Source organism: Oncorhynchus mykiss, chromosome 22 (assembly GCF_013265735.2).
Source record: "Oncorhynchus mykiss isolate Arlee chromosome 22, USDA_OmykA_1.1, whole genome shotgun sequence".
In the NCBI taxonomy this organism is placed as follows: Eukaryota; Metazoa; Chordata; class Actinopteri; order Salmoniformes; family Salmonidae; genus Oncorhynchus; species Oncorhynchus mykiss.
Genome location: NC_048586.1, coordinates 29,101,217 through 29,126,631, shown reverse-complemented (window position 1 = coordinate 29,126,631; position 25,415 = coordinate 29,101,217). Strand labels below are relative to the sequence as shown.

Below are 25,415 nucleotides of genomic sequence, written 5' to 3'. Positions count from 1 at the left end.
GGAAGATGGATGGAGCCAAATACAGGACCATTCTGGAAGAAAACCTGATGGAGTCTGCAAAAGACCTGAGACTGGGACGGAGATTTGTATTCCAACAAGACAATGATCCAAAACATAAAGCAAAATATACAACGGAATGGTTCAAAAATAAACATATCCAGGTGTTCGAATGGCCAAGTCAAAGTCCAGACCTGAATCCAATCGAATCTGTGGAAAGAACTGAAAACTGCTGTTCACAAATGCTCTCCATTCAACCTCACTGAGCTCGAGCTGTTTTGCAAGGAGGAATGGGAAAAAAAATTCAGTCTCTCGATGTGCAAAACTGATAGAGACATACCCCAAGCGACTTACAGCTGTAATCGCAGCAAAAGGTGGCGCTACAAAGTATTAACTTAAGGGGGCTGAATAATTTTGCACGCCCAATTTTTCAGTTTTTGATTTGTTAAAAAAGTTTGAAATATCCAATAAATGTCGTTCCACTTCATGATTGTGTCCAACTTGTTGTTGATTCTTCACAAAAAAATACAGTTTTATATCTTTATGTTTGAAGCCTGAAATGTGGCAAAAGGTCGCAAAGTTCAAGGAGGCCGAATACTTTCGCAAGGCACTGTACATTCTGTTCTTAGCATCAACAAAACTCCGTCTGTCCTCTATCTTGTTAAGTACAGTTGTGGCCAAAAGTTGAGAATGACACAATATTCATTTTCACAAAGTCTGCTGCCTCAGTGTCTTTAGATATTTTTGTCAGATGTTACTATGGAATACTGAAGTATAATTACAAGCATTTCATACGTGTCAAAGGCTTTTATTGACAATTACATGAAGTTGATGCAAAGAGTCAATATTTGCAGCGTTGACCCTTCTTTTTCAAGACCTCTGCAATCCGCCCTGGCATGCTGTCAATTAACTTCTGGGCCACATCCTGACTGATGGCAGCCCATTCTTGCATAATCAATGTTTGGAGTTTGTCAGAATTTGTGGGTTTTGACCATTTCCTGTGTATACGATGCTCTTATGTCAGGACTAACACTGCCTGGGCTAGATAAACCCCGACTTAGATGGGAAAAAATATGGGTATTGATCTTGATGAGGATCTATGGAGTGACCTATGCAGGGATGGTGTTACATCCACATTGAACTCCAGATACAGACTGATCCAGTTTAATTTCCTCCATCAGCTCTATATCACCCCATCTAGACTGCACAAGTTCAACCCAGATATCTCCTCCCTATGTTTTAGATGTGGCTCAGATGAAGGAACATTCCTCCATTCCACTTGGCAGTGTTCAAAACTACACGGTTTCTGGCAGGGGGTATGCGATACCATATCCTCAGTTCACGGGGTTGCATTCCCTTTAGACCCTGAGGTCTGTCTACTGGGTAACTTTACTAACACCAATCTTAGGCAAATCCATACTATAAAGCTAACAGAAATATTGCTAGCGATTGCCAAGAAATGTATTGCCTTGAAATGGAAATTGGATTCCTCCCTGCCAGTTGCAATGTGGCTATCGGAAGTTAATAGTTGTATCCCTTTGGAGAAAATCACTTACTGCTGGGGGAATAAGTTAAAGACATTTTACAGAATTTGGCAACCTTTTATTGACTATATGGAGAATCTCCCCCCACATCACATTGATTGAATCTATATATAATCCTCACATAATGTTTCACACGTAATGTATAATATGTAGCCTACGGCAGGTGATCCAATGTCTCGTTATTTTTTTTTTCTTATTGTATGTTTGTATATATAATTATAATTATTTATTTATTTTTGTTACGCTCGTCTGTTACTGTCACTTTGTCCTATCGTTGTCTAATATATTTTTACGTTTGTTTTGAATGTTCTTAATTGGAAAATGCAAAAATAAAATATAAAAAATAAAAAATAAAGAATTTGTGGGTTTTGTTTGACCAACCGCCTCTTGAGGATTGATCACAAGTTCTCAATGGGATTAAGGTCTGGGGAATTTCCTGGCCATGGACCCAAAATATCCATGTTTTGTTCCCCGAGCCACTTAGTTATCACTTTTGCCTCATGGCAAAGTGCTCCATCATGTTGGAAAAGACATTGTTCATCACCAAACTGTTCCTGCACGGTTTGGAGAAGTTGCTCTCGGAGGATGTGTTGGTACCATTCTTTATTCATTGCTGTGTTCTGAGGAAAAATTGTGAGTGAGCCCACTCCCTTGGCGCTGAAGCAACCCCACACATGAATGGTCTCAGGATGCTTTACTGTTGGCATGACACAGGACTGATGGTAGCGCTCACCTTGTCTTCTCCGGACAAGCTTTTTTCCAGATGCGCCAATAAATCAGAAAGGGGATTCATCAGAGAAAATTACTTTACCCCAGTCCTCAGCAGTCCAATCCCTGTACCTTTTGTAGAATATCAGTCTGTCCCTGATGTTTTTCCTGGAGAGAAGTGGCTTCTTTGCTGCCCTTCGCTGTGCGTGCAGATGCACTCACAGCTGCCTGTTGCCCTCACACCTGCCTGCTGCCATTCCTGAGCAAGCTCTGTACTGGTGGTGCCCCGATACCGCAGCTGAATCAACTTTAGGAGACGGTCCTGTCACTTGCTGGACTTTCTTGGGCGCCCTGAAGCCTTCTTCACAACAATTGAACTGTTCTCCTTGAAGTTCTTGATGATCCGATAAATGGTTGATTTAGATGCAATCTTACTGGCAGCAATATCCTTGCCTGTGAAGACCTTTTTGTGCAAAGCAATGATGATGGCACGTGTTTCCTTGCAGGTAACCATGGTTGACAGAGGAAGAACAATAATTCCAACTCAATCAGCATGACAGAGTGCTCTCCAGCCTTGTCCTCGTCAACACTCACACCTGTGTTAACAAGAGAATCACTGACATGATGTCAGCTGGTCTTTTTATGGCAGGGCTAAAATGCAGTGGAAATGTTTTTGGGGGATTCAGTTCATTTGCATGGCAAAGAGGGACTTTGCAATTAATTGCAATTCATCTGATCACTCTTCATAACATTCTGGAGTATATGCAAATTTCCATCATACAAACTGAGGCAGCAGACTTTGTTAAAATTAATATTTGTGTCATTCTCAAAACTTTTGGCCACAACTGTATGTTCAGGAGTGTTGGCTGCGCCTACTAATTGGCCACACCTGATCTAAATGAGTGTTTGTTTCCTTTGAAATGGGGTCTGTTTGAATAGACTAAAATGAACGGTTTTGTATGAGTTAAAAATAACATCAGGTGCAAGCTCCATCCTGGTGGCACAGTGGACTAATTCTATGGATAGAGAACAGGAGATCATAGGTTTGAATCTCACTGACACCATGTCACAAAATAAATATGTTTGCATGATTAATGCCTAAGCTCATTTATTTCCATGGGTCCTATCTGTGCTTGGAGTTCAAAACAGTTAACCTAAGCTAGCACTGTTATTAAAATTCTTGTTGAAACATGTTCTCAGAATGTTATTTAATTACCATAAAATAAACTATAATTTCCGTTCTCAGAAAGTTAATATAACCTGCCAGGAAAACTTTAAAGGAACCATAGTAAAAAGTTCTCAGAACCTCCCTGCAAGCTAAAGATTAACGTTCCTAGAACAGGTCAAATGTTCACTTCCATTCTCTGAATGTTTAAAACATTTTCAGTTTTACCGGTCTGGAAACGTATGGTTTCGTTTCCAAAACCAATGGGAAACCAAAAACTTTAGTTCCCACAGCTTCCAAGGAACAAAATGTGCAAGCTTCGTTGGGACTTTATTGTGTGTGTGTGTGTGTGTGTGTGTGTTTGTATATGTGCGTGCATGCTTGTGTGCATGCGTGCTACTGCAGACAATATCACAATCCCTAACCCCACCCATATCAGACCGATGTCAATCTCTACACCAACATGAGAGCAACCCAATCAAACATCTGCAGAAGATCTGCAGAAGGTGATATCACAAGGACCTGTGACATTAACAGAAAATAACAGTCATCACAAACTAGAGACAAACAAACACACAGACAGAGAGAGGAGCAAAAGAGAGAGAACCAGAGACACAGGCAGGTCCTGGTGTAGCAGAGGACTAGACTGGCTAAAACATTTGAAGGTATAGGCCTACAGCAACTAAACAATGACCCACACAGACACAGGGAAAAAACAACTGTCCAAAATTAAGATGAATGAAATGTAATGAAGTGGTATACTTACCTTTTACTCAGTGCTGAGGTGTGTTGAGTCTGCCCACAGAATATTATGAGAATATGCTATAACCTGATATTGTTCCTCTTACTCAGAGGATGTTATTGGCTAATACAGTGAGAGAGGGAAGTTTGTGTGTGTGTGTGTGTGTGTGTGTGTGTGAGAGAGATATTCATGCCATAAGGCTAGTTCTGTCTCTAGAGTCAACATGCCCAGCAGCTTTCACCTTCACTAGCCTGCCTTAACCTGCACTACATTCCACACACACACACACACACACACACACACACACACACACACACACACACACACACACACACACACACACACACACACACACACACACACACACACACACACACAAACACACAAACACACAAACCTCCCCTCAGGTTCCTCTAAATCAGGGATGGGCAACTTTGATGGGGTGGGGGCCACAAAAAATCTGAACTCATGGCCGCAGTGGCTCGCGGGTCTGTGTACCCACATCCATATCCACACATGCAGTCAGAGATGGCCATAGCCTTTTGGGGGCCCTAAGTTAGTCTAGCTGGCTAGACTGACTGCAACACTGACACAGTGGAGTACTGTCCTTGAGATTTACTTGGTTGCTTCCCAGATATAATTAATTATTTCTATGGAAAAAGACATGTGCTATTTGAATAGATTTTGCCAAAAGAAATAAAAGAGTGATATCAGCCAGTGTAGGAAAGCCAAGTAACATTATGTCCAAATCCAACAGAACATGAAGATACTGCCCCTTTCTGGACTTAACAGGTACTGCAGTCTTATTGACAAATACTACAGTCGATTCTGTTCTTACGGCCATCTAGTTTAAATATTTGAGATATTTCTTTCAAAGAGACATTGAATCAATATAACTGAGACGAGCAAAAACCCACTAATACATTGTTTTCTCTACAATCAAGATCTGATACTGCAGATTGTGTAGGTTGCATGTAGAAGAAACAGAATACTATAACATAGTATGTGTTACCAAAGTATTTTGTTAGGCTGCTGTGTGGTTGTTGTTGTTTGTGTTGTCACTACTAGTGTCCCTAATGTGTCTGTTGCCATGTCTCTCTGCTCAGCCATATCACTTCCTATTTGGCTGCCTGTGTGTGTGTTTTTGTGTCATGGTGTGGTAGTAGATAGTGGCTCAGAGACCCTGGACTATTTTAGTGTGGGGAGAGTTTGTTATGCAAAGCGTAATATGCTGGCACCTGACAGGCATGACAAGTGTGTGTGTGTGTGTGTGTGTGTGTGCGTGTGTGTGTGTGTGTGTGTGTGTGTGTGTGTGTGTGTGTGTGTTAGTGGCTGACTGTCTCAGGGTGCAGTCCTGTGGTAATAGTAAGGGCTAGAGTAGGGACAGGGCTAGGGAAAGAGTAAACTGTGTATATAACAACATATCATCTTTGTTTATTGTGTGGGTCACAGGAGGATACCAAGAAGAGGTTTTGGTGTTGGATCACTCACATTCCTAGAATGACTGACAGCCACAGAGAAGTTTGGGAAGCAGAACCACTGCTCTTCTTAATTCACTTCACCACTGCTGTTGTCTACTGTAACCACCAGAGGGGGCTGTATACATGTGTAAGTTACCAACCTTAGACTGAATAGGAGACTCCTCAATGTGGGAGTTAGCCAAGTACAGTAAGTGCTAATGTAACAATTTGAGGTCCTGAGCGCTCTGGAGCAGGTTTTCATCAAGGATCTCTGTGTACTTTTCTCCGTTCATCTTTCCCTTGATCTTGACTAGTCTCCCAGTCCCTGCCGCTGAAAAACATCCCCACAGCATGATGCTGCCACCACCATGCGTCACTGTAGGGATGGTGACTGGTTTCCTCCAGATGTGACACTTGGCATTTAAGCCAAATAGTTCAATCTTGGTTTCATCAGACCAGAGATTCTTATTTATCTTTACTGTCTGATAGTCCTTTAAGTCCTTTAGCCGTTTGGCAAACTCCAAAACTCCTGTCATGTGCCTTTTACTGAGGAGTGGCTTCTGCCTGGCCACTCTACCATAAAGGCCTGATTGGAAGAGTGCTGCAGAGATGGTTGTCTTTCTGGAAGGTTCTCCCATTTCCACAGAGGAACTCTGGAGCTCTGTCAAAGTGACCATCGAGATTGGGGTCAACTCCCTGACCAAGGACCTTTCCCCCCGATTTCTCAGTTAGGCCGGGCGACCAGCTCTAGGAAGCGTCTTGGTGGTTCCAAACTTCTTTCATTTAAGAACGATGGAGGCCACTGTGTTCTTGGGGACCTTCAATGCTGCAGACATTTTTTGGTACCTTTCCCAAGATCTGTGCCTAGACACAATCCTGTCTCAGAGCTCTATGGACTCTTCCTTCAACCTCATTGCTTGGTTTTTGCTCTGACATGCACTGTCAACTGTGGGACGTTATATAGAGAGGTGTGTGCCTTTCCAAATCATGTTCATTTAATTGAATTTATCACAGGTGGACATCTCAAGGATGATCAATGGACACAGGATGCACCTGAGCTCAATTTTCGAGTCCCATAGCAAAGGGTCTGAATACTTATGTAAATTAGGTATTTCTGTTTTGTATTTTTTTTATGCTGGTTTCTGCTTTGTCATTATGGGGTATTGTGATGTCATTATGGGGTATTGTGATGTCATTATGGGGTATTGTATGTAGATTGATGAGGATTTTTTTTTATTGAATCCATTTTAGAATAAGGCTGTAACATAACAAAATGTGGAAAAAGGGAACTTTCCGAATGCAATGTAAGTGCTTGGATTTTTTCAACTTTGGAGAATCTCTCGTAAGATGGGTAAAATGTACATACAACAATCTTCTATGACAAAAAATAAATAACAGTTACTTCTCTTTGAATTGCCAAGAGGTGTAAAACAAGGTTGCTCTTTGTCACCATACCTATTTAATATGGCCATTGAACTGTTAGCTTTAAAATCAGATCAACAATAGTATCAATGTACACCAATGATTAAAGCATTCTCTTGAGTCCTCAATCTTCAACCTTGAAGAGCCTTATTGAAGACCTGGATAATTTCTCCAGTTTCTCTGGACTAAAACTCAACTATGATAAGTGTACTATATTATGGATTGGGTCTCCAATAGATACAGTGGTGCAAAAAAGTATTTAGTCAGCCACCAATTGCGCAAGTTCTCCCACTTAAAAAGATGAGAGAGGCCTGTAATTTTCATCATAGCTCCACGTCAACTATGACAGACAAAATGAGAAAAAAAATCCAGAAAATTACATTGTAGGATTTTTTATGAATTTATTTGCAAATTATTGTGGAAAATAAGTATCTGGTCACTTACGAACAAGCAAGATTTCTGGCTCTCACAGACCTTCTTCTTTAAGAGGCTCCTCTGTCCTCCACTCGTTACCTGTATTAATGGCACCTGTTTGAACTTGTTATCAGTATAAAAGACACCTGTCCACAACCTCAAACAGTCACACTCCAAACTCCACTATGGCCAAGACCAAAGAGCTGTCAAAGGACACCAGAAACAAAATTGTAGACCTGCACCAGGCTGGGAAGACTGAATCTGCAATAGGTAAGCAGCTTGGTTTGAAGAAATCAACTGTGGGAGCAATTATTAGGAAATGGAAGACATACAAGACCACTGATAATCTCCCACGATCTCGCAAGATCTCACCCCGTGGGGTCAAAATGATCACAAGAACGGTGAGCTAAAATCCCAGAACCACACGGGGGGACCTAGTGAATGACCTGCAGAGAGCTGGGACCAAAGTAACAAAGCCTACCATCAGTAACACACTACGCCGCCAGGGACTCAAATCCTGCAGTGCCAGACGTGTCCCCCTGCTTAAGCCAGTACATGTCCAGGCCCATCTGAAGTTTGCTAGAGAGCTTTTGGATGATTCAGAAGAAGATTGGGAGAATGTCATGTGGTCAGATGAAACCAAAATATAACTTTTTGGTAAAAACTCAACTCATCGTGTTTGGAGGACAAAGAATGCAAAGTTGCATCCAAAGAACACCATACCTACTGTGAAGCATGGGGGTGGAAACATCATGCTTTGGGGCTGGTCCCTTCTGCAAAGGGACCAGGACGACTGATCCGTGTAAAGGAAAGAATGAATGGGGCCATATATTGTGAGATTTTGAGTGAAAACCTACTTCCATCAGCAAGGGCATTGAAGATGAAACGTGGCTGGGTCTTTCAGCATGACAATGATCCCAAACACACCGCCCGGGCAACGAAGGAGTGGCTTCGTAAGAAGCATTTCAAGGTCCTGGAGTGGCCTAGCCAGTCTCCAGATCTCAACCCCAAAGAAAATCTTTGGAGGGAATTGAAAGTCTGTGTTGCCCAGCAACAGCCCCAAAACATCACTGCTCTAGAGGAGATCTGCATGGAGGAATGGGCCAAAATACCAGCAACAGTGTGTGAAAACCTTGTGAAGACTTACAGAAAACGTTTGACCTCTGTCATTGCCAACAAAGGGTATATAACAAAGCATTGAGATAAACTTTTGTTATTGACGAAATACTTATTTTCCACCATAATTTGCAAATAAATTCATTAAAAATCCTACAATGTGATTTTCTGGAATTTTTTTCTCATTTTGTCTGTCATAGTTGAAGTGTACCTATGATGAAAATTACAGGCCTCTCTCATCTTTTTAAGTGGGAGAACTTGCACAATTGGTGGCTGACTAAATACTTTTTTGCCCCACTGTACAAGGCTTTACATTTCAATGTGGTCTCCCAATTAAATGGGCGGATGGTGAAGTCGATGTGCTTGGTGTTAGGGGTGCTGCCAGGGATTTTGGGCCCCATGAAAAGACATCACATTGGGCCCCACCACCACAGGCCACACCAACCCTGCGTTAACATCCTGAGAATCAAGATGTTAACTTATATTTACTGATTGCTGTAACCACACACCTCCAGAACCCAATCGACCCATTCAAAGCTTTAAATAACTCTACCTTTGCAGGCTTGCATCTCTCTTGTAGTTCAAAATTTACTGTACGATATTTACTGACAGTGAGCTGTGAAAGTATAACACTGTGCAGACATGCATGCAACATTCTGCATACAGTGGAATTCACTATTTGATGCAAGACTGATCCCCCTCTATAAGAAATGTGCTAAAGTCCATCTTTTACAGTCTAAATGTCATTTGAATGGTAAAACTCTTGAATGGTAAAATACTTGAATCTTAACATTAAAATAAATATAACTTAAATATACATCAACCTCGTCAATTAAAATAAATAACATTATCATCTATTGAATAATATAACAAACAAAATAATAAAATCAGCAGCAGATTGTTTAACTAAGTATACATACCAACTAGAAAATATGCATAGTCACTTCACCTCCACCGACAGATCACCTTAACTAACCTGTACCCCCGCACACTGACTCGGTACCGGTGTCCCCTGTATATAACCTCATTATTGTGTTACTTTTTTTTATTACTTTTTATTTTAGTCTACTTGGTAAATATTTTCTTAACTCTTCTTGAACTGCACTGGTTAAGGGCTTGTAAGTAAGCATTTCATGGTAAAGTCTACATTTGTTGTATTCGGCGCATGTGACAAATAAAGTTTTGATTTGATATGCAGCTGTAAAAGTGGAAATGGAAATGAAAAGGCCTGATGGTGGCGCTAGAGGAAAGGTCAAGAGGAAATGGAAATTAAAAGGCCTGATGGTGGCGCTAGAGGAAAGGTCAAGAGGAAATGGAAATTAAAAGGCCTGATGGTGGCGCTAGAGGAAAGGTCAAGAGGTCACCAAATCAATAGGTTTCTTCCACTTGGGGTCTTGATTGTGCACAACACATTTTTATGGCAATCCAGTCATTACTTTGAGATATATCTTGTTCTCAGTCTGTTCTCAGTCTTGTTCTCAGCCTGTGGGCATCATGTGCGTAGTGATCCAATATCCATAGCCATGCCATTTAACAGTTATCACTGACCCTTGCTCAGCCTTACTCACCAAGAGCCCAGTGCCGAACCTTCTTGCTAGCAAAGTCCCTGATCAAGTCTTTGAAGTCCAGCTTTCTAGCTAACTGACGTTCAATGGACAGCATGGCAAGACTGCAAAGCCTGTCCTGGGACATAGTGGACTTCAAATAGTTTTTTATCAGTTTTAGTTTACTGAAAGCTCTCTCGCCACCAGCAACGGTCACAGGCAGTGTGGAAAATATACGTAAAGAAATGCACACTTCTACAGAAATGCTTTGCAGCTGCATCTTACAAATTGCATTCAGGAGACCAAGAGGGGACAAGTTAGGGGGGAAAGTGGCAGCATATACAGTGTTCAGGTGTCTTACTTCATTTGGAAACCCAGGTGTAAGATCTCTAGAATACTTCATGATCAGTGGTTGGCACACAGAAGGGACTTTATCCTCACTAATCTGCCCAACTTTCAGAACAGCAGAACATTTTTCTACAATTTTTGCGGTGGTGTGGAACCTAATGTCCAAGCCACTTATGATGTTGTCCATAGCAGTAAAAAACACGGTCTCATCATGGAATCTCTTATTTTTCTTCTAAATTGCTAAACTGAGGTGCAACATCCATTTGCATAGCAATCAGTGTTGCCTCAGACAGGAGAGACTCCCATCCATCTCAAAGAATCTCTTCGTTTAAGGCTCTGATATTGGCTGCCTCAAGTGAGATTTTTCCTGAATGGAGAATCAGGATATTAACTTTTTGTCAAAAATAAGAAAAATAAACTGTTAGTTTTATTAATAAATTGTAAATAAAATAATATAACAATGATGATAGGTTAATAATTTAATATAGATTTTTCATAACCTAATGTTCTAATAATTTTTTAGGGCCCTGTCTGTCACAGGCCCTTAGAATCATCCTAACTTTTCCCCCCATACGGCGCCCCTGCTTGGTGTACATATCGTGGAAAAGTTGAGCGATCTCGCAAAACTTTGCAAAGTAGACAGATTTCCCTGATTAATTGTCTAGTTATATCGCAGTTTACATATGATTCATGGCCCTACCGACTCCAGGAGAATCCTTTTTCAAATCATGTGAAAAAAAGTATTTCACTTTATTTGGAAAGGCAAGTTAAACCTCCATATTTATAAAACGAACACGAGCCTTAAATATTAAGGCATTAAACCTCTCTCTTAAAGTCTCCATTGTACTGAAATTGTATCTAAATCCAAACTGTTTTTTAGCAAGATTCTAAGAGGCCCATCCAATGTTAAAAAGCGGGCTCTTTTCCTTTGTGCAGATTAAAACCTCACATTTTCAGTGGATTGACAAGGGATCTCTGTTGAAAGTATCACCCTTTTTTAAAGGAAGTCATACAGAGTCATACAATTTCAATTTCCTCCTCCAAAAAAAGGCAGATCTAATATTACAGCCAATAATATGGCTAAATCCCAATGTACTGAGAGAGAGAAAAAAAATATTGGAAGAAATGTACAAGAAGGGTATAATATTTATGAAGAACATTGTAAACAAGGACGGTAAAATGATGTCACAAAAGCAACTAACAACAGTGTATGGAGGTGTATGCACTAAACACAATTATAACCAACTCATTGCGGCTCTGCCACAAAATTGGCAGTGACAATCACTTAAAGAAGAAATTAAAGAATTAGTCTGTCTGCCACCCATTAAATATCATACATGGCTTGAAATGATTAGTATATAAATAAATAAATGTATCAGTTTCACTTAAAGTCAAAAGGATTGACATCAATGCCGTATGAAATTCAAGTCAGTTGGGAACATGTTTTTGATGTACCAATACCGTGGCATCGGGTCTATGAACTGACATACAAAACAACAATTGACACATAAATCCGTTCATTTCAACATCCAGGAATGGATGTTATGTCATAATATCAGGGTTCAGATAGACCAGCCTATGTATTGTTAGAGGATCTGAAGAACCACAATCAGTCAACGGGAAACATCATTATACTCTATTTTAGGGCAATATCGGTAGACATTTTACAAATAGGGAGGTTCAAGACACTTATAAGACATTGCAGTAAAATGCAGGGATGTATTGCAAAAGGAAATTGTTAAATGGAATTATACTGGGAAAGATGGGTTAACCTGTGGACACAGGAGGGTTGGAGTTGAGATCAGAATGAATGGTGGATTGGCCACTGTGGGGGGAAATCCAGCACTTGCAGGAAGAGGAAATTATTTAACTACATGCACAGTACATGTGAGCAAAAATAGCTGTAAGTAGCAATAGAAGTATTGTTGTCCGTTAGTTTACAATCAGGGGAGGGATGGTACACTCTTTCAAAAAAGGGTTCCAAAAGGGTTCTGCGGCTGTCCCCATAGGAGAACCCTTTTTGGTTCCAGGTAGAACTATTTTAGGTTCAATGTAGATCCCTCTGTGGAAAGGGTTCTATAAGGAACACAAAAGGGTTTTACCTGGAACCAAAGGGGGTTCTTCAAAGGCGTTCTGCTCTGGGGACAGGAAGAAAAACCAAGGTATTAAAAAATGTGTAAATGTGTGACAGCTACAGAAGTTATCTGACTGACAGTAGCTCTGATGTCCAATGTTCCCACTGAGCTCATTCCTGCTCAGGGTGGAGCAGAGAGAGAGAGAGAGAGAGAGAGCTCTGATGTCCAATGTTCCCACTGAGCACATTCCTGCTCAGGGTGGAGTGGAGCAGAGAGAGAGAGATGTAGACAGAGAGAGACTCAGGAGACTAGAAGGACATCCGCTCTCCACATCATGACCTTTCAATTCAATTCAAAGAGCTTTATTGGCATGGGAAAGATATATTTGCATTGCCAAAACAACTTCTCTCTGCGTCTCAGCCATGACAAAGACCCCTCTCTCTTTCCCTATACCCATCAACCCCATTCCCCCTCCTTTCCCCCAACCGTAAACAACTCAGGAAAGGAAGTTATACAAGCAAAGTGTGTGTGTGTGACATTTTTACTTTTGACTAATTTATCAGACACATACACACATACACACATACACATACACACACATACACACATACACATACACACACATACACACATACACACAAACACACACATACACACACACACACACACACACACATACACACATACACACATACATACACACACAAACACACACATACACACATACACACATACATACACACACAAACACACACATACACACATACATACACACATCCACACATACACACATACACACAAACACACATACACACATACACACACACACACATACACACATACATACACACATTCATACACACACATACACAAACATACACATACACAAACATACACATACACACATACACACACACACACACACACACACACATACACACATACACACACACACACATACATACACACACAAACACACATACATACACACATACACACAAACACACAAACACACATACACACACATACACACACACACATACACATACACACATACACATACACACATACACATACACACACATACACACATACACATACACACACATACACACATACACACACAAACACACACACATACATACACAAACACACACACATACACACACACACACATACACAAACACACACATACACACACACATACACACACAAACACACACACATACATACACACATACAAACACACACATACACACATACACACATACACAAACACACACATACACACATACACAAACACACACACGCACACAGGGGGGGTAATTAACAGGCAGGAAGCGGATCTGCTGAAACATGCCTCAGGGGGTAGAATGGAACTACGGTAACGACTAACAACTAAGGACTGATGGGGAGAGATAGCGTCATCACATTCACTGCGCCAGACCTGAACAGTATGGATATGCAGCTCCTAGCCAGTACTGTATGTTATTAGAAACTGGGTAGTTAGAGCCATGAATGCTGATTGGCTGAAAGCTGTGGAATATCAGACAATATACCATGGGTATTAAGCAAAATGACTTATTTACTGTTCTAATTTCGTTGGTAATCAGTTTATAATAGTAATAAGGCACCTCTGGATTGGTTGCGTTGTGCCTAAGAACAGGGCTTAGCAGTGGCATATTGGCCTGCACCACAACCCCTTGGAACATATTGCATAAAAGACATCCAAGTGAGTTTTTTTACTTTTACTGTTGAAAAGCGATATCCTAAGCATAAATACAGTAAAGTACAAACACTAAAGGGTAAAAAAAACACAACTGCAGACACAACTGCAAACTTCAAGGAGTAGGGCATTCAAGGAGTAGGGCATTCAAGGAGTAGGGCATTCAAGGAGTAGGGCATTCAAGGAGTTGGTCTGATGGGAATCTGATGTCGTCAGCTTGAGGAATTACAATAGAGGAGCAACAGAGAGCAAAAGAGGAAAGGTGCAGTAATATCTAACAAGTAATATCTAACAATACACACAAATCTAAGTGAAGGAATGGAATTAAGAATATATAAATATATGGACGAGCAATGTCAGAGCGGCATAGACTAAGATACAGTAGAATAGAATACAGTATATACATATGAGACGAGTAATGTAAAAAATGCAAACATCATTAAAGTGGCCAGTGATTTCAAGTCTATGTATATAGGGCAGCAGCCTCTAGGGAAATGGTGAAGGTTATTTAACAGTGTGATGGACTTGAGATAGAAGCTGTTTTCAGTCTTTCGGTCCCATCTTGATGCACCTGTACTGACCTCGCCTTCTGGATGATAGAGGGGTCAACAGGCAGTGGCTCGGGTGGTTGTTGTCCTTCGTTGTCTTTTTGGCCTTTCTGTGATATCAGGTGCTGTAGGTGTCCTGGAGAGCAGGTAGTTTGCCCCCGGTGATGCGTTGGGCAGACCGCACTACTCTCTGGAGAGCCCTGCAGTTGCGGGAGGTGCAGTTGCCGTATCAGGTGGTGATACAGCCCGATAGGTTGCTCTCAATTGAGCATCTGTAAAAGTTTGTGAGGGTTTTAGGGGCCAAGTCCCCTGAGATTGAAGAGGTGCTGTTGCACCTTCTTCACCACACTGTCTGTGTGGACCATTTCAGTTTGTCAGTGATGTGTACGCCGAGGAACTTGAAGATTTACACCTTCTCCACTGCGGTCCCGTCGATGTGGATAGGGGGGAGGCTGCTCCCTCTGCTGTTTCCTGAAGTCCACGATCAGCTCCTTTGTTTTGTTGACGTTGAGAGAGAGGTTATTTTCCTGGCACCACTCTCCCTGGGCCCTCACCTCCTCCCTGCAGGCTGTCTCGTCACTGTTGATAATCAAGCCTACTACTGTTGTGTCATCTGCAAACATGATGATTGAGTTGGAGGCGTGCATGGCCATGCAGTCATGGGTGAACAGGGAGTACAGGAGGCAGCTGAGAATGCACTCTTGTGGGGCCCCAGTGTTGAGGATCAGCGAAGAGGAGGTGTACTTCACCACCTGGGGGCGGCCCGTCAGGAAGTCCAGAACCCAGTTGCACAGGGCGGGGTTCAGAACCAGGACCTCCAGCTTAATGATGAGCTTGGAGGGTACTATGGTATTGAAGGCTGAGCTGTAGTCAATGAACAGCATTCTTACATAGGTATTCCTGTTCTCCAGATGGGATAGGGCAGTGTGCAGTGCAATGGCGATTGCATCGTCTGTGGATCTATTGGTGATAAGCAAATTAAAGTGGGTCAGGTAAGGTTGAGGTGATATGATCCTTGACTAGTCTCTCAAAGCACTTCATGATGACAAAAGTGAGTGCTAAGGGGCGATGGTCATTTAGTTCAAATACCTTTGTTTTGGGTACAGGAACAATGGTGGCCAATTTGAAGCATGTGTGGACAACAGACTGGGATAGGGACAGATTGAATATGTGCGTAAACACTGCAGCCAGCTGGTCTGTGCATGCTCTAAGGACGTGGCTAGGGATGCCGTCTGGGCAGGAAGCCTTGCGAGGGTTATCATGCTTGAATGTCTTACTCATGTCGGTCATGGAGAAGGAGAGTCCACAGGTCCTTGGTAGCGGGCCACGTCGGTGGCACTGTGTTATCCTCAAAGCGGGCGAAGGAGTTTAGCTTGTCCGGAGCAAGACGTCGGTGTCTGCGACATGGCTGGTTTTCCTTTTGTAGTCCATAATTGTCTGTAAACCCTGCTACATACGTCTCGTGTCTGAGCTGTTGAATTGCGACTCCACTTTGTGTCTATACTGATCTTTTGCCTGTTTGATTGCCTTACGGAGGGAATAACTACACTGTTTGTATTTAACCATATTCCCAATGACCTTGCCATGGTTAAATGCCATGGTTGATGCTTTCAGTTTTGTGTGAATGCTGCCATCTATCCACATTTCTGGTTAGGGTAGGTTTTAATAGACACAGTGGGTACAACATCCTATATACTTCCTGATAAACTCAGTCACCGTATCAGTGTATTCATCAATGTTACTCTCTGAGGCTACCCGGAACATAACACAGTTCACGTGATCAAAACAATCTTGAAGCGTGGATTCAGATTGGTCAGACCAGCGTTGAATAGTCCTTAGCACAGATACTTCCTGTTTGAGTTTCTGCCTATAGGAAGGGAAGAGCAAAATGGAGTCATGATCAGATTTTCCGAAGGGAGGGCGGGGGAGGACCTTGTAGGCATCCCGGAAGTTGGAGTAGCAGTGGTCGAGTGTTTTAGCAGCGGCAGTACTATAGTCGATATGTTGATAGAACTTCAGTAGCATTTTCCTCAATTTGCTTTGTTAAAATCTCCAATTACAATAAATGCGGCCTCGGGATATGTTGTTTCCAGTTTGGATAAAGTCCAGTGAAGTTCTTTGAGCGTCGTGGTATTGGCTTGAGGGGTAATAATATCGTCTGTGACTATAACCGAAGAGAATTCTCTTGGGACGTAATATGATTAGCATTTGATTGTGAGGTATTCTAGGTTGGGTGAACAAAATAACTTGAGTTCCTGTATGTTATCACAATCACACCATGAGTAGTTAATCATGAAACATACACCCCCGCCATTCTTCCTGGGGAGGTATTTATTCGTCTGCGCAATAAATTGAGAACCCAACTGGCTGTACGGACTCAGACAATACATACAGAGAGAGCCATGTTTCCGTGAAACACCGTATGTTACAATCCCGGATGTCTCTCCGGAAGGAAATCATCGCCATGAGCTTGTCAACTTTATTATCCAAAGACTGAACATTAGCCAGTAATATACTCGGAAGCGGTGGGTGGTCTGCGCTCCAACTACCTCTTCTCCGCCGGCGTTGTTTTGGATCAGCTTCTGGAATCAATTCAATTGGGGGTACGAACAAAGGATCCGATTCAGGAAAATCGTATTATTGATCGTAATGCTGGTAATGCTGGTGAGTTACTGCCACTCTGCTGTCCAAAAGTTCTTCCCAGCTGTATGTAATAACACAAAAAAATTCCTGGGCTAATAATGTAAGTAATAACACATAAAAAAACGAAATACTGCAAAGTTGCCTAGGGGCTAGAAGCACAGCTGCCCTCTCTATCGGTGCCTTAACAGCACTGAGTATTTTTCTAAAATGTTTATTAATGAGTTGATACTGTCGCAAAGCTAACTAAAAAGCAGCATTCCCCAAGAGAGGATGGCTTTCACTTTAGCAGTGATAAATTCATGAACTTCTTTGAGGAAAATATCATGATTATTAGAAAGCAAGAGTCTGCACAACTCTGCCAGGATCTAGGATCAAGAGAGATGCTCAAGTGTTTTAGTACTATATCTCTTGACACAATGATGAAAATAATCATGGCCTCTAAACCTTCAAGCTGCATACTGGACCCTATTCCAACTAAACTACTGAAAGAGCCGCTTCCTGTGCTTGGCCCTCCTATGTTGAACATAATAAACGTCTCTCTATCCACCAGATGTGTACCAAACTCACTAAAAGTGGCAGTAATAAAGCCTCTCTTGAAAAAGCCAAACCTTGACCCAGAAAATATAAAAAACGATCGGCCTATATCGAATCTTCCATTCCTCTCAAAAATTTTAGAAAAGGCTGTTGCGCAGCAACTCACTGCCTTCCTGAAGACAAACAATGTATACGAAATGCTTCAGTCTGGTTTTAGACCCCATCATAGCACTGAGACTGCACTTGTGAAGGTGGTAAATTACCTTTTAATGGCATCAGACCGAGGCTCTGCATCTGTCCTCGTGCTCCTAAACCTTAGTGCTGCTTTTGATACCATCGATCACCACATTCTTTTGGAGAGATTGGAAACCCAAATTGGTCTACACGGACAAGTTCTGGCCTGGTTTAGATCTTATCTGTCGGAAAGATATCAGTTTGTCTCTGTGAATGGTTTGTCCTCTGACAAATCAACTGTAAATTTCGGTGTTCCTCAAGGTTCCGTTTTAGGACCACTATTGTTTTCACTATATATTTTACCTCTTGGGGATGTCATTCGAAAACATAATGTTAACTTTCACTGCTATGCGGATGATACACAGCTGTACATTTCAATGAAACATGGTGAAGCCCCAAAATTGCCCTCGCTAGAAGCATGTGTTTCAGACATAAGGAAGTGAATGGCTGCAAACTTTCTACTTTTAAACACGGACAAAACAGAGATGCTTGTTCTAGGTCCCAAGAAACAAAGAGATCTTCTGTTGAATCTGACAATTAATCTTAATGGTTGTACAGTCGTCTCAAATAAAACTGTGAAGGACCTCGGCGTTACTCTGGACCCTGATCTCTCTTTTGAAGAACATATCAAGACCATTTCAAGGACAGCTTTTTTCCATCTACGTAACATTGCAAAAATCAGAAATGTTCTGTCCAAAAATGATGCAGAAAAATTAATCCATGCTTTTGTCACTTCTAGGTTAGACTACTGCAATGCTCTACTTTCCGGCTACCCGGATAAAGCACTAAATAAACTTCCGTTAGTGCTAAATACGGCTGCTAGAATCCTGACTAGAACCAAAAAATTTGATCATATTACTCCAGTGCTAGCCTCTCTACACTGGCTTCCTGTCAAAGCAAGGGCTGATTTCAAGGTTTTACTGCTAACCTACAAAGCATTACATGGGCTTGCTCCTACCTATCTCTCTGATTTGGTCCTGCCGTACATACTCACAAGACGCAGGCCTCCTAATTGTTCCTAGAATTTCTAAGCAAACAGCTGGAGGCAGGGCTTTCTCCTATAGAGCTCCATTTTTATGGAACGGTCTGCCTACCCATGTCAGAGACGCAAACTCGGTCTCAACCTTTAAGTCTTTACTGAAGACTCATCTCTTCAGTGGGTCATATGATTGAGTGTAGTCTGGCCCAGGAGTGGGAAGGTGAACGGAAAGGCTCTGGAGCAACGAACCGCCCTTGCTGTCTCTGCCTGGCCGGTTCCCCTCTTTCCACTGGGATTCTCTGCCTCAAACCCTATTACAGGGGCTGAGTCACTGGCTTACTGGGGCTGGGAGGGGTGTGTCACCTGAGTGGGTTGAGTCACTGATGTGATCATCCTGTCTGGGTTGGCGCCCCCCCCTTGGGTTGTGCCGTGGCGGAGATCTTTGTGGGCTATACTCGGCCTTGTCTCAGGATGGTAAGTTGGTGGTTGACGATATCCCTCTAGTGGTGTGGGGGCTGTGCTTTGGCAAAGTGGGTGGGGTTATATCCTTCCTGTTTGGCCCTGTCCGGGGGTGTCCTCGGATGGGGCCACAGTGTCTCCTGACCCCTCCTGTCTCAGCCTCCAGTATTTATGCTGCAGTAGTTTATGTGTCGGGGGGCTAGGGTCAGTTTGTTATATCTGGAGTACTTCTCCTGTCCTATTCGGTGTCCTGTGTGAATTTAAGTGTGCTCTCTCTAATTCTCTCTTTCTCTCTTTCTTTCTCTCTCTCGGAGGACCTGAGCCCTAGGACCATGCCTCAGGACTACCTGACATGATGACTCCTTGCTGTCCCCAGTCCACCTGGCCGTGCTGCTGCTCCAGTTTCAACTGTTCTGCCTTATTATTATTGGACCATGCTGGTCATTTATGAACATTTGAACATCTTGGCCATGTTCTGTTATAATCTCCACCCGGCACAGCCAGAAGAGGACTGGCCACCCCACATAGCCTGGTTCCTCTCTAGGTTTCTTCCTAGGTTTTGGCCTTTCTAGGGAGTTTTTCCTAGCCACCGTGCTTCTACACCTGCATTGCTTGCTGTTTGGGGTTTTAGGCTGGGTTTCTGTACAGCACTTTGAGATATCAGCTGATGTACGAAGGGCTATATAAATACATTTGATTTGATTTGATTTTTAAGAACATATTGGGAGGGATCTTAGACCATTGCTCCATACAGAATCCTTCCAGATCCTTGATGTCCTTCATCTGTGTCACGCCCTGATCTGTTTCACCTGTTCCTGTGATTGTCTCCACCCCCTCCAGGTGTCGCTTATTTTCCCCAGTGTATTTATCCCTGTGTTTCCTGTCTCTCTGTGCCAGTTCGTCTTGCATGTTAGTCAAGTCAACCAGCGTGGTTTCCCATTCTCCTTTTGCTATTCTCTTTTTGCTAGTCCTCCTGGTTTTGACCCCTGTCTGACTCTGGACTACTTTCCTGCCTGCCTGAACATCCTGCCTGCCCTGACCTTGATTCTGCCTGCCCTTCGGTACCTTTTGGACTCTGAACTGGTTTTGACCATTTTGCCTGTCCACGACCATTCTCTTACCCTATTGGATTAATACATATTGTAACACACCAAACATCTGCCAAACATCTGCCTCCTGTGTCTGTATCTGGGTCTCGCCTTATGTTATGATAATCTGTGCTTATGAACTGCCCTCTTCAATTCAAACTATAGCTTTCAATGGGTTTCAAGCCCAGAGACAGAGTTGTTGATTTTGTGGACAATTAACCATTTCTTTGTGGATATTGATGTGTGCTTGGGGTTATTGTCTTGCTGGAAGATCCACTTACGGACAAGTTTCAGCCTCCTGGCAGAGGCAACCAGGTTAATGACTAAAATGTTCTGGTACTGTGTAAAGTTGATGATGCCGTTGACCTTAACAAGGGCCCCAGGACCAGTGGATGCAAAATAACCCCATAACATCAAAGATCCACCACCATATTTTACAGTAGGTATGGGGTTCTTTTCTGCTTATGCATTCTCATTTAAACGCCAAACCCACCACTGGTGTGCGAGGCCAGAGCTCTATTTTCAAGTCATCCAACAAAAGTAAACACCTGGAGTTGGCTAAACGGCATAAGCATATGGATTGGAACCGGTGATTTGGTCAGATGACATGAAAACGGACCTCTTTGGCCATGTACACCAGTGGTGGGTTTGGTGCAACAAAGCAAACATTGGTGTCATATGAAGCTTTACCCCTTGCTCTGTTATACAAGTATTTTGATTTCAATTATTGTTTTACATTTATTTATTGAAAATATAACATTTTAGATACAATTTATACAGTGAGCGCCAAGAATATTGGAACATGTATATTTTACATTTGTATCTAAAAGCATAATATCATACCTCACCAAAAATGCTAACCCCAGTTATTGTAATGGTGAGAGGTTAGCATGCCCAAAGTGCTGGGGTACAGAGCCAAAACAACAAAAATGTTAACCAGGACATTTTTGTTTTGGCTCTGTACAGCAGCACTTTGGTTTGGAAATGAGAACATTCGAGGGTATTTTCATCCATATCGGGTGAACAGTTTCGAAATCACAACACTTTTTGTACATAGTTTTAGGGGACCAAAAGTTTTTGGACAAATTCACTATGTGTATTAAAGTAGTCAAACACTTCGTATTTAGTCCCATATTCTTAGCACACACTGATGACATCAAGCCCGTGACCCTACAAACTTGTTGGATGCATTTGTGGTTTGTTTTGGTTGTGTTTCTGATTATTTTGTGCCCAATAGAAATGAATGGTAAATAATGGATTGTGTCATGTTGGAGACCCTTTTATTGTAAATAAGAATAGAATATGTTTCTAAACACTTCTACATTCATGTGGATGCTACCATGATTACGGATAGTCCTGAATGAATTGTGAATAATGTTGAGTGAGAAAGTTACAGACGCACAAATATCATACTCACAAGACATGCTAATGGGGCGGCAGGGTAGCCTAGTGGTTAGAGCGTTGGACTAGTAACCGGAAGGTTGCGAGTTCAAACCCCCGAGCTGACAAGGTACAAATCTGTCGTTCTGCCCCTGAACAGGCAGTTAACCCACTGTTCCCAGGCCGTCATTGAAAATAAGAATTTGTTCTTAACTGACTTGCCTGGTTAAATAAAGGTTAAAAAAAAAATAAAAAAAAATCTCCCACCCTTACAATAACAGGGGAGGTTAGCATTTTTGTCGAGGTATGCTTTTAGATACAAAAGTAAAATATACACTGAGTGTACAAAACATTAGGAACACCTTCCTAATATTGAGTTGCACCCCTTTTGCCTTCAGAACAGCCTCAATTCATCAGGGCATGGACTCCACAAAGTGTCAAACATTCCACAGGGATGCTGACCCACGTTGACTCTAATGCTTCCCCACAGTAGCTTCAAGTTGGCTGGATGTCCTTTGGGTGGCGGACCATTTTTGATACACATGGGGAAACTGTTGAGCATGAAAAACCCAGCAGCATTGCAGTTCTTGACACACTCAAACGGGAGCCCCTGGCACCTACTACCACACCCCGTTCAAAGGCACTTAATTATTTTGTCTTTCCCTTTCACCCTCTGAATGTCACATATACACAATCAATGTCTCAACTATCTCAAGGCTTAAAAATCCTTATTTAATGTTTAACCTGTCTCCCTTCATCTACACTGATTGAAGTGGATTTAACAGGTGACATCGATAAGGGATCATGGCTTTTGCCGAGTTCAAAGCAACTGGGAGCTCGGATCTCCGAACTTGAAAATATCTGACTCCCGACTAGAGTGTGTGCAAAACAACTGGGAACTCTGAAAAAAAAAACAAGCTCAGACTAGGAAAAATCCATTTGATCAGTCATCCAATTTGGAATTCCAACTTGGGAACTCTGGCCTCTTTCTAGAACTCTGACTTTCCGACCTGAAGATCACTGTTGTCATGATTTGACCTTGTATTTTTCAGAGTTCCCAGTTGTTTTGAAAGTGGCATTTCACCTAGATTCACCTTGTCTGCATATGTCATGGAAAGAGCAGGTGCCCCTAATGTTTTGTACACATGGTCTTTTTTTTGTCTGGGTTTCGTAAGGAATCACGAACACAGACGGTATAGCACTGTTGTCCCGTAGTGACCACAACAAGGTTTCAGATGGTCCCAGGCTGTACTTTCACCAAGTTTGCATCAAGTAGGTCAAAACCTGTAAAGTAGGCCTACAACTGTACAGTCTAATTCAGGCTTTAAATCTCAGCAGCACTGCAGAGCAGCAAACAAAGACAACTTTTGCTCATATCTCATTGTGAATAGGCCTAACCAGAGTGATCATCACTGCCCCAGCTGTTCAGTAGCCTAATACAATATAACTCAAGTAGGTGATTGTTAAAGTGATTGTTAGATTGTTGCAGTAGTGATCATACCCTGACTGGTCTAATGTAAATCAAGTATGGATAGATGATAGTTAAGCACCGCATCAACTCATCTGTGCACAACTACACCCCGCAGACAGACAGCGCTGTGCATGATCATTGAATGCAACAGGCTGCAGCTTTGTTTGTCCTGAGTCAACACACAGACTACCAACACTTTTAAGAAGCAAATTTGGCCGATCATAACACGTGTTTTCTTTTCGGTACTCACCCGTTGCCATTGGTCATTTCTTCGGCCACCCCCAACATCTTCTTGGCTGCAGGGGTATTTCGTCTCCAACGGCACTTTCTTTCCAGATGTTTGGGGCTGGAGTGGATGTATTTTTTTTTTGTATAGGCTATTGTTTACAGGCGATACTTTCTTAGTAATGGCGAATGAGCCTCGCCTATTTCTTTGTCGCTGTGTCTGGCTACTGCGTTAAAATGTAATTTAATCGGACTAGACCCGCCCTCTAAGCTTCTGATTCATGTAGGACCACGATAGCCTACAGTAGACTAGTATTTACTGTAAATACCAGCTGCATCTATGGACAGCAGGTTAAATATAAAACTTCAACTTTAAACCTCATGCACTAGCTAAATGTTATTATTATATTGTGCTGTGCATTTCCAACATATTTCCTCGCTAAACATGGACGGATGTTTGCGGAAATCTACCCGAGCAGCACCGATTTCCCACAGTGAAAAATGTGTAATATTTGCAAAACTATTACACATAAATGTGAGCTCTAAGTCGTATAGCCTACTTCTTACATGCTATTGGAGAAAATAACTGGGCGCAGTAGGGCGCTGCTCGAAAATGTTGTAGTCTACTGTAGACCATTTGATGTATTAACATTAGTTCAAATTAAAACGAGATTTAACCATAAGAATGTAAACTTTAAAAAGACCTACTAGTGCTCAGTGTGCTTAGGTCATGTAATTGGAACATACAGTATATTTCCTTAAAAGGCTACATTTCCCGAATAAGACGATAGGAAAACATCTGGAGGACCTGCCAACGCTGTAGGCTCTCCAGACCCGTAGACTGAATAGGTTATGTTGGGGGGAAACGCCTCCCTTAATGAACATGTCTATTTTCAGATACAAAAAAAGTCTACGTTTAGTAAGATTTAGATATGTGCATACTGGCCATCCTTAGGCAAGTGGGCAGAATTAATAGTTTATTTATGTGTGTTATTTGATAAAAACAGAAACGTTGAAAGGGGGCATTTGTCCCCAGAAGATTAGTGTGTTAAAATCAATTTTATTTTGAGTAATTAACTCTTAAAAGCTAAATGCATCATACCTGCTGTATTTCTGTATTTTGAAAGTTATATATATCTTGAACATTTGATTGCTGACATGCTAAACATCTTGGAACTATATCAACAATGGACTAATGAAACAAATACTAATGAAACAAAAGTTTTTGGGAGAAATTTTCCCTTAAAGTCCCAGTGCAGTTAAAAGCGTAATTTTCCAGTGTTTTATATACACCCAATGAACAGTTTATTAGGTACACCCATCTAGTACCAGGTTGGACCTGCCTTTGCCTCCAGAACAACTACCAATCAAGGGTATCAAGGGACCTAACTTGTGCCAGGAAAACGTTTCCCACACCACTACACTACCGCCGTTGAAACCAGGCAGGATTGGGCCATAGACTCATGCTGCTTATGCCAAATTCTGACTCTGACATCAGGATAACGCAACAGGAACCGGGATTCGTCGTACTGGAGCCGCTTCTTGTTTTTAACTGATAGGAGTGGAACCCGGTGTGATTGTCTGTAATAGCCC

At 42.0% G+C, this 25,415-nt stretch overlaps 1 protein-coding gene across 2 annotated transcripts in view; it reads right to left on the bottom strand.

Annotated features, from left to right (window-relative positions):
- LOC110501702 (LIM and senescent cell antigen-like-containing domain protein 1) overlaps nt 1-24,519 on the bottom strand; it is a 65,641-nt gene extending 41,122 nt beyond the window's left edge. The window contains exon 1 of one of the 2 annotated variants that reach the window (XM_036959055.1): nt 23,848-24,519. In XM_036959055.1, the coding sequence (XP_036814950.1) occupies nt 23,848-23,885 (38 nt within the window). In that variant the 5' untranslated portion in view covers nt 23,886-24,519. Of the gene's footprint in view, nt 1-4,180; nt 4,309-23,847 lie in introns of those variants that run through there. The other variant, XM_036959057.1, reaches the window with a different exon arrangement.
- Between the last annotated feature and the right edge of the window lie 896 nt (nt 24,520-25,415).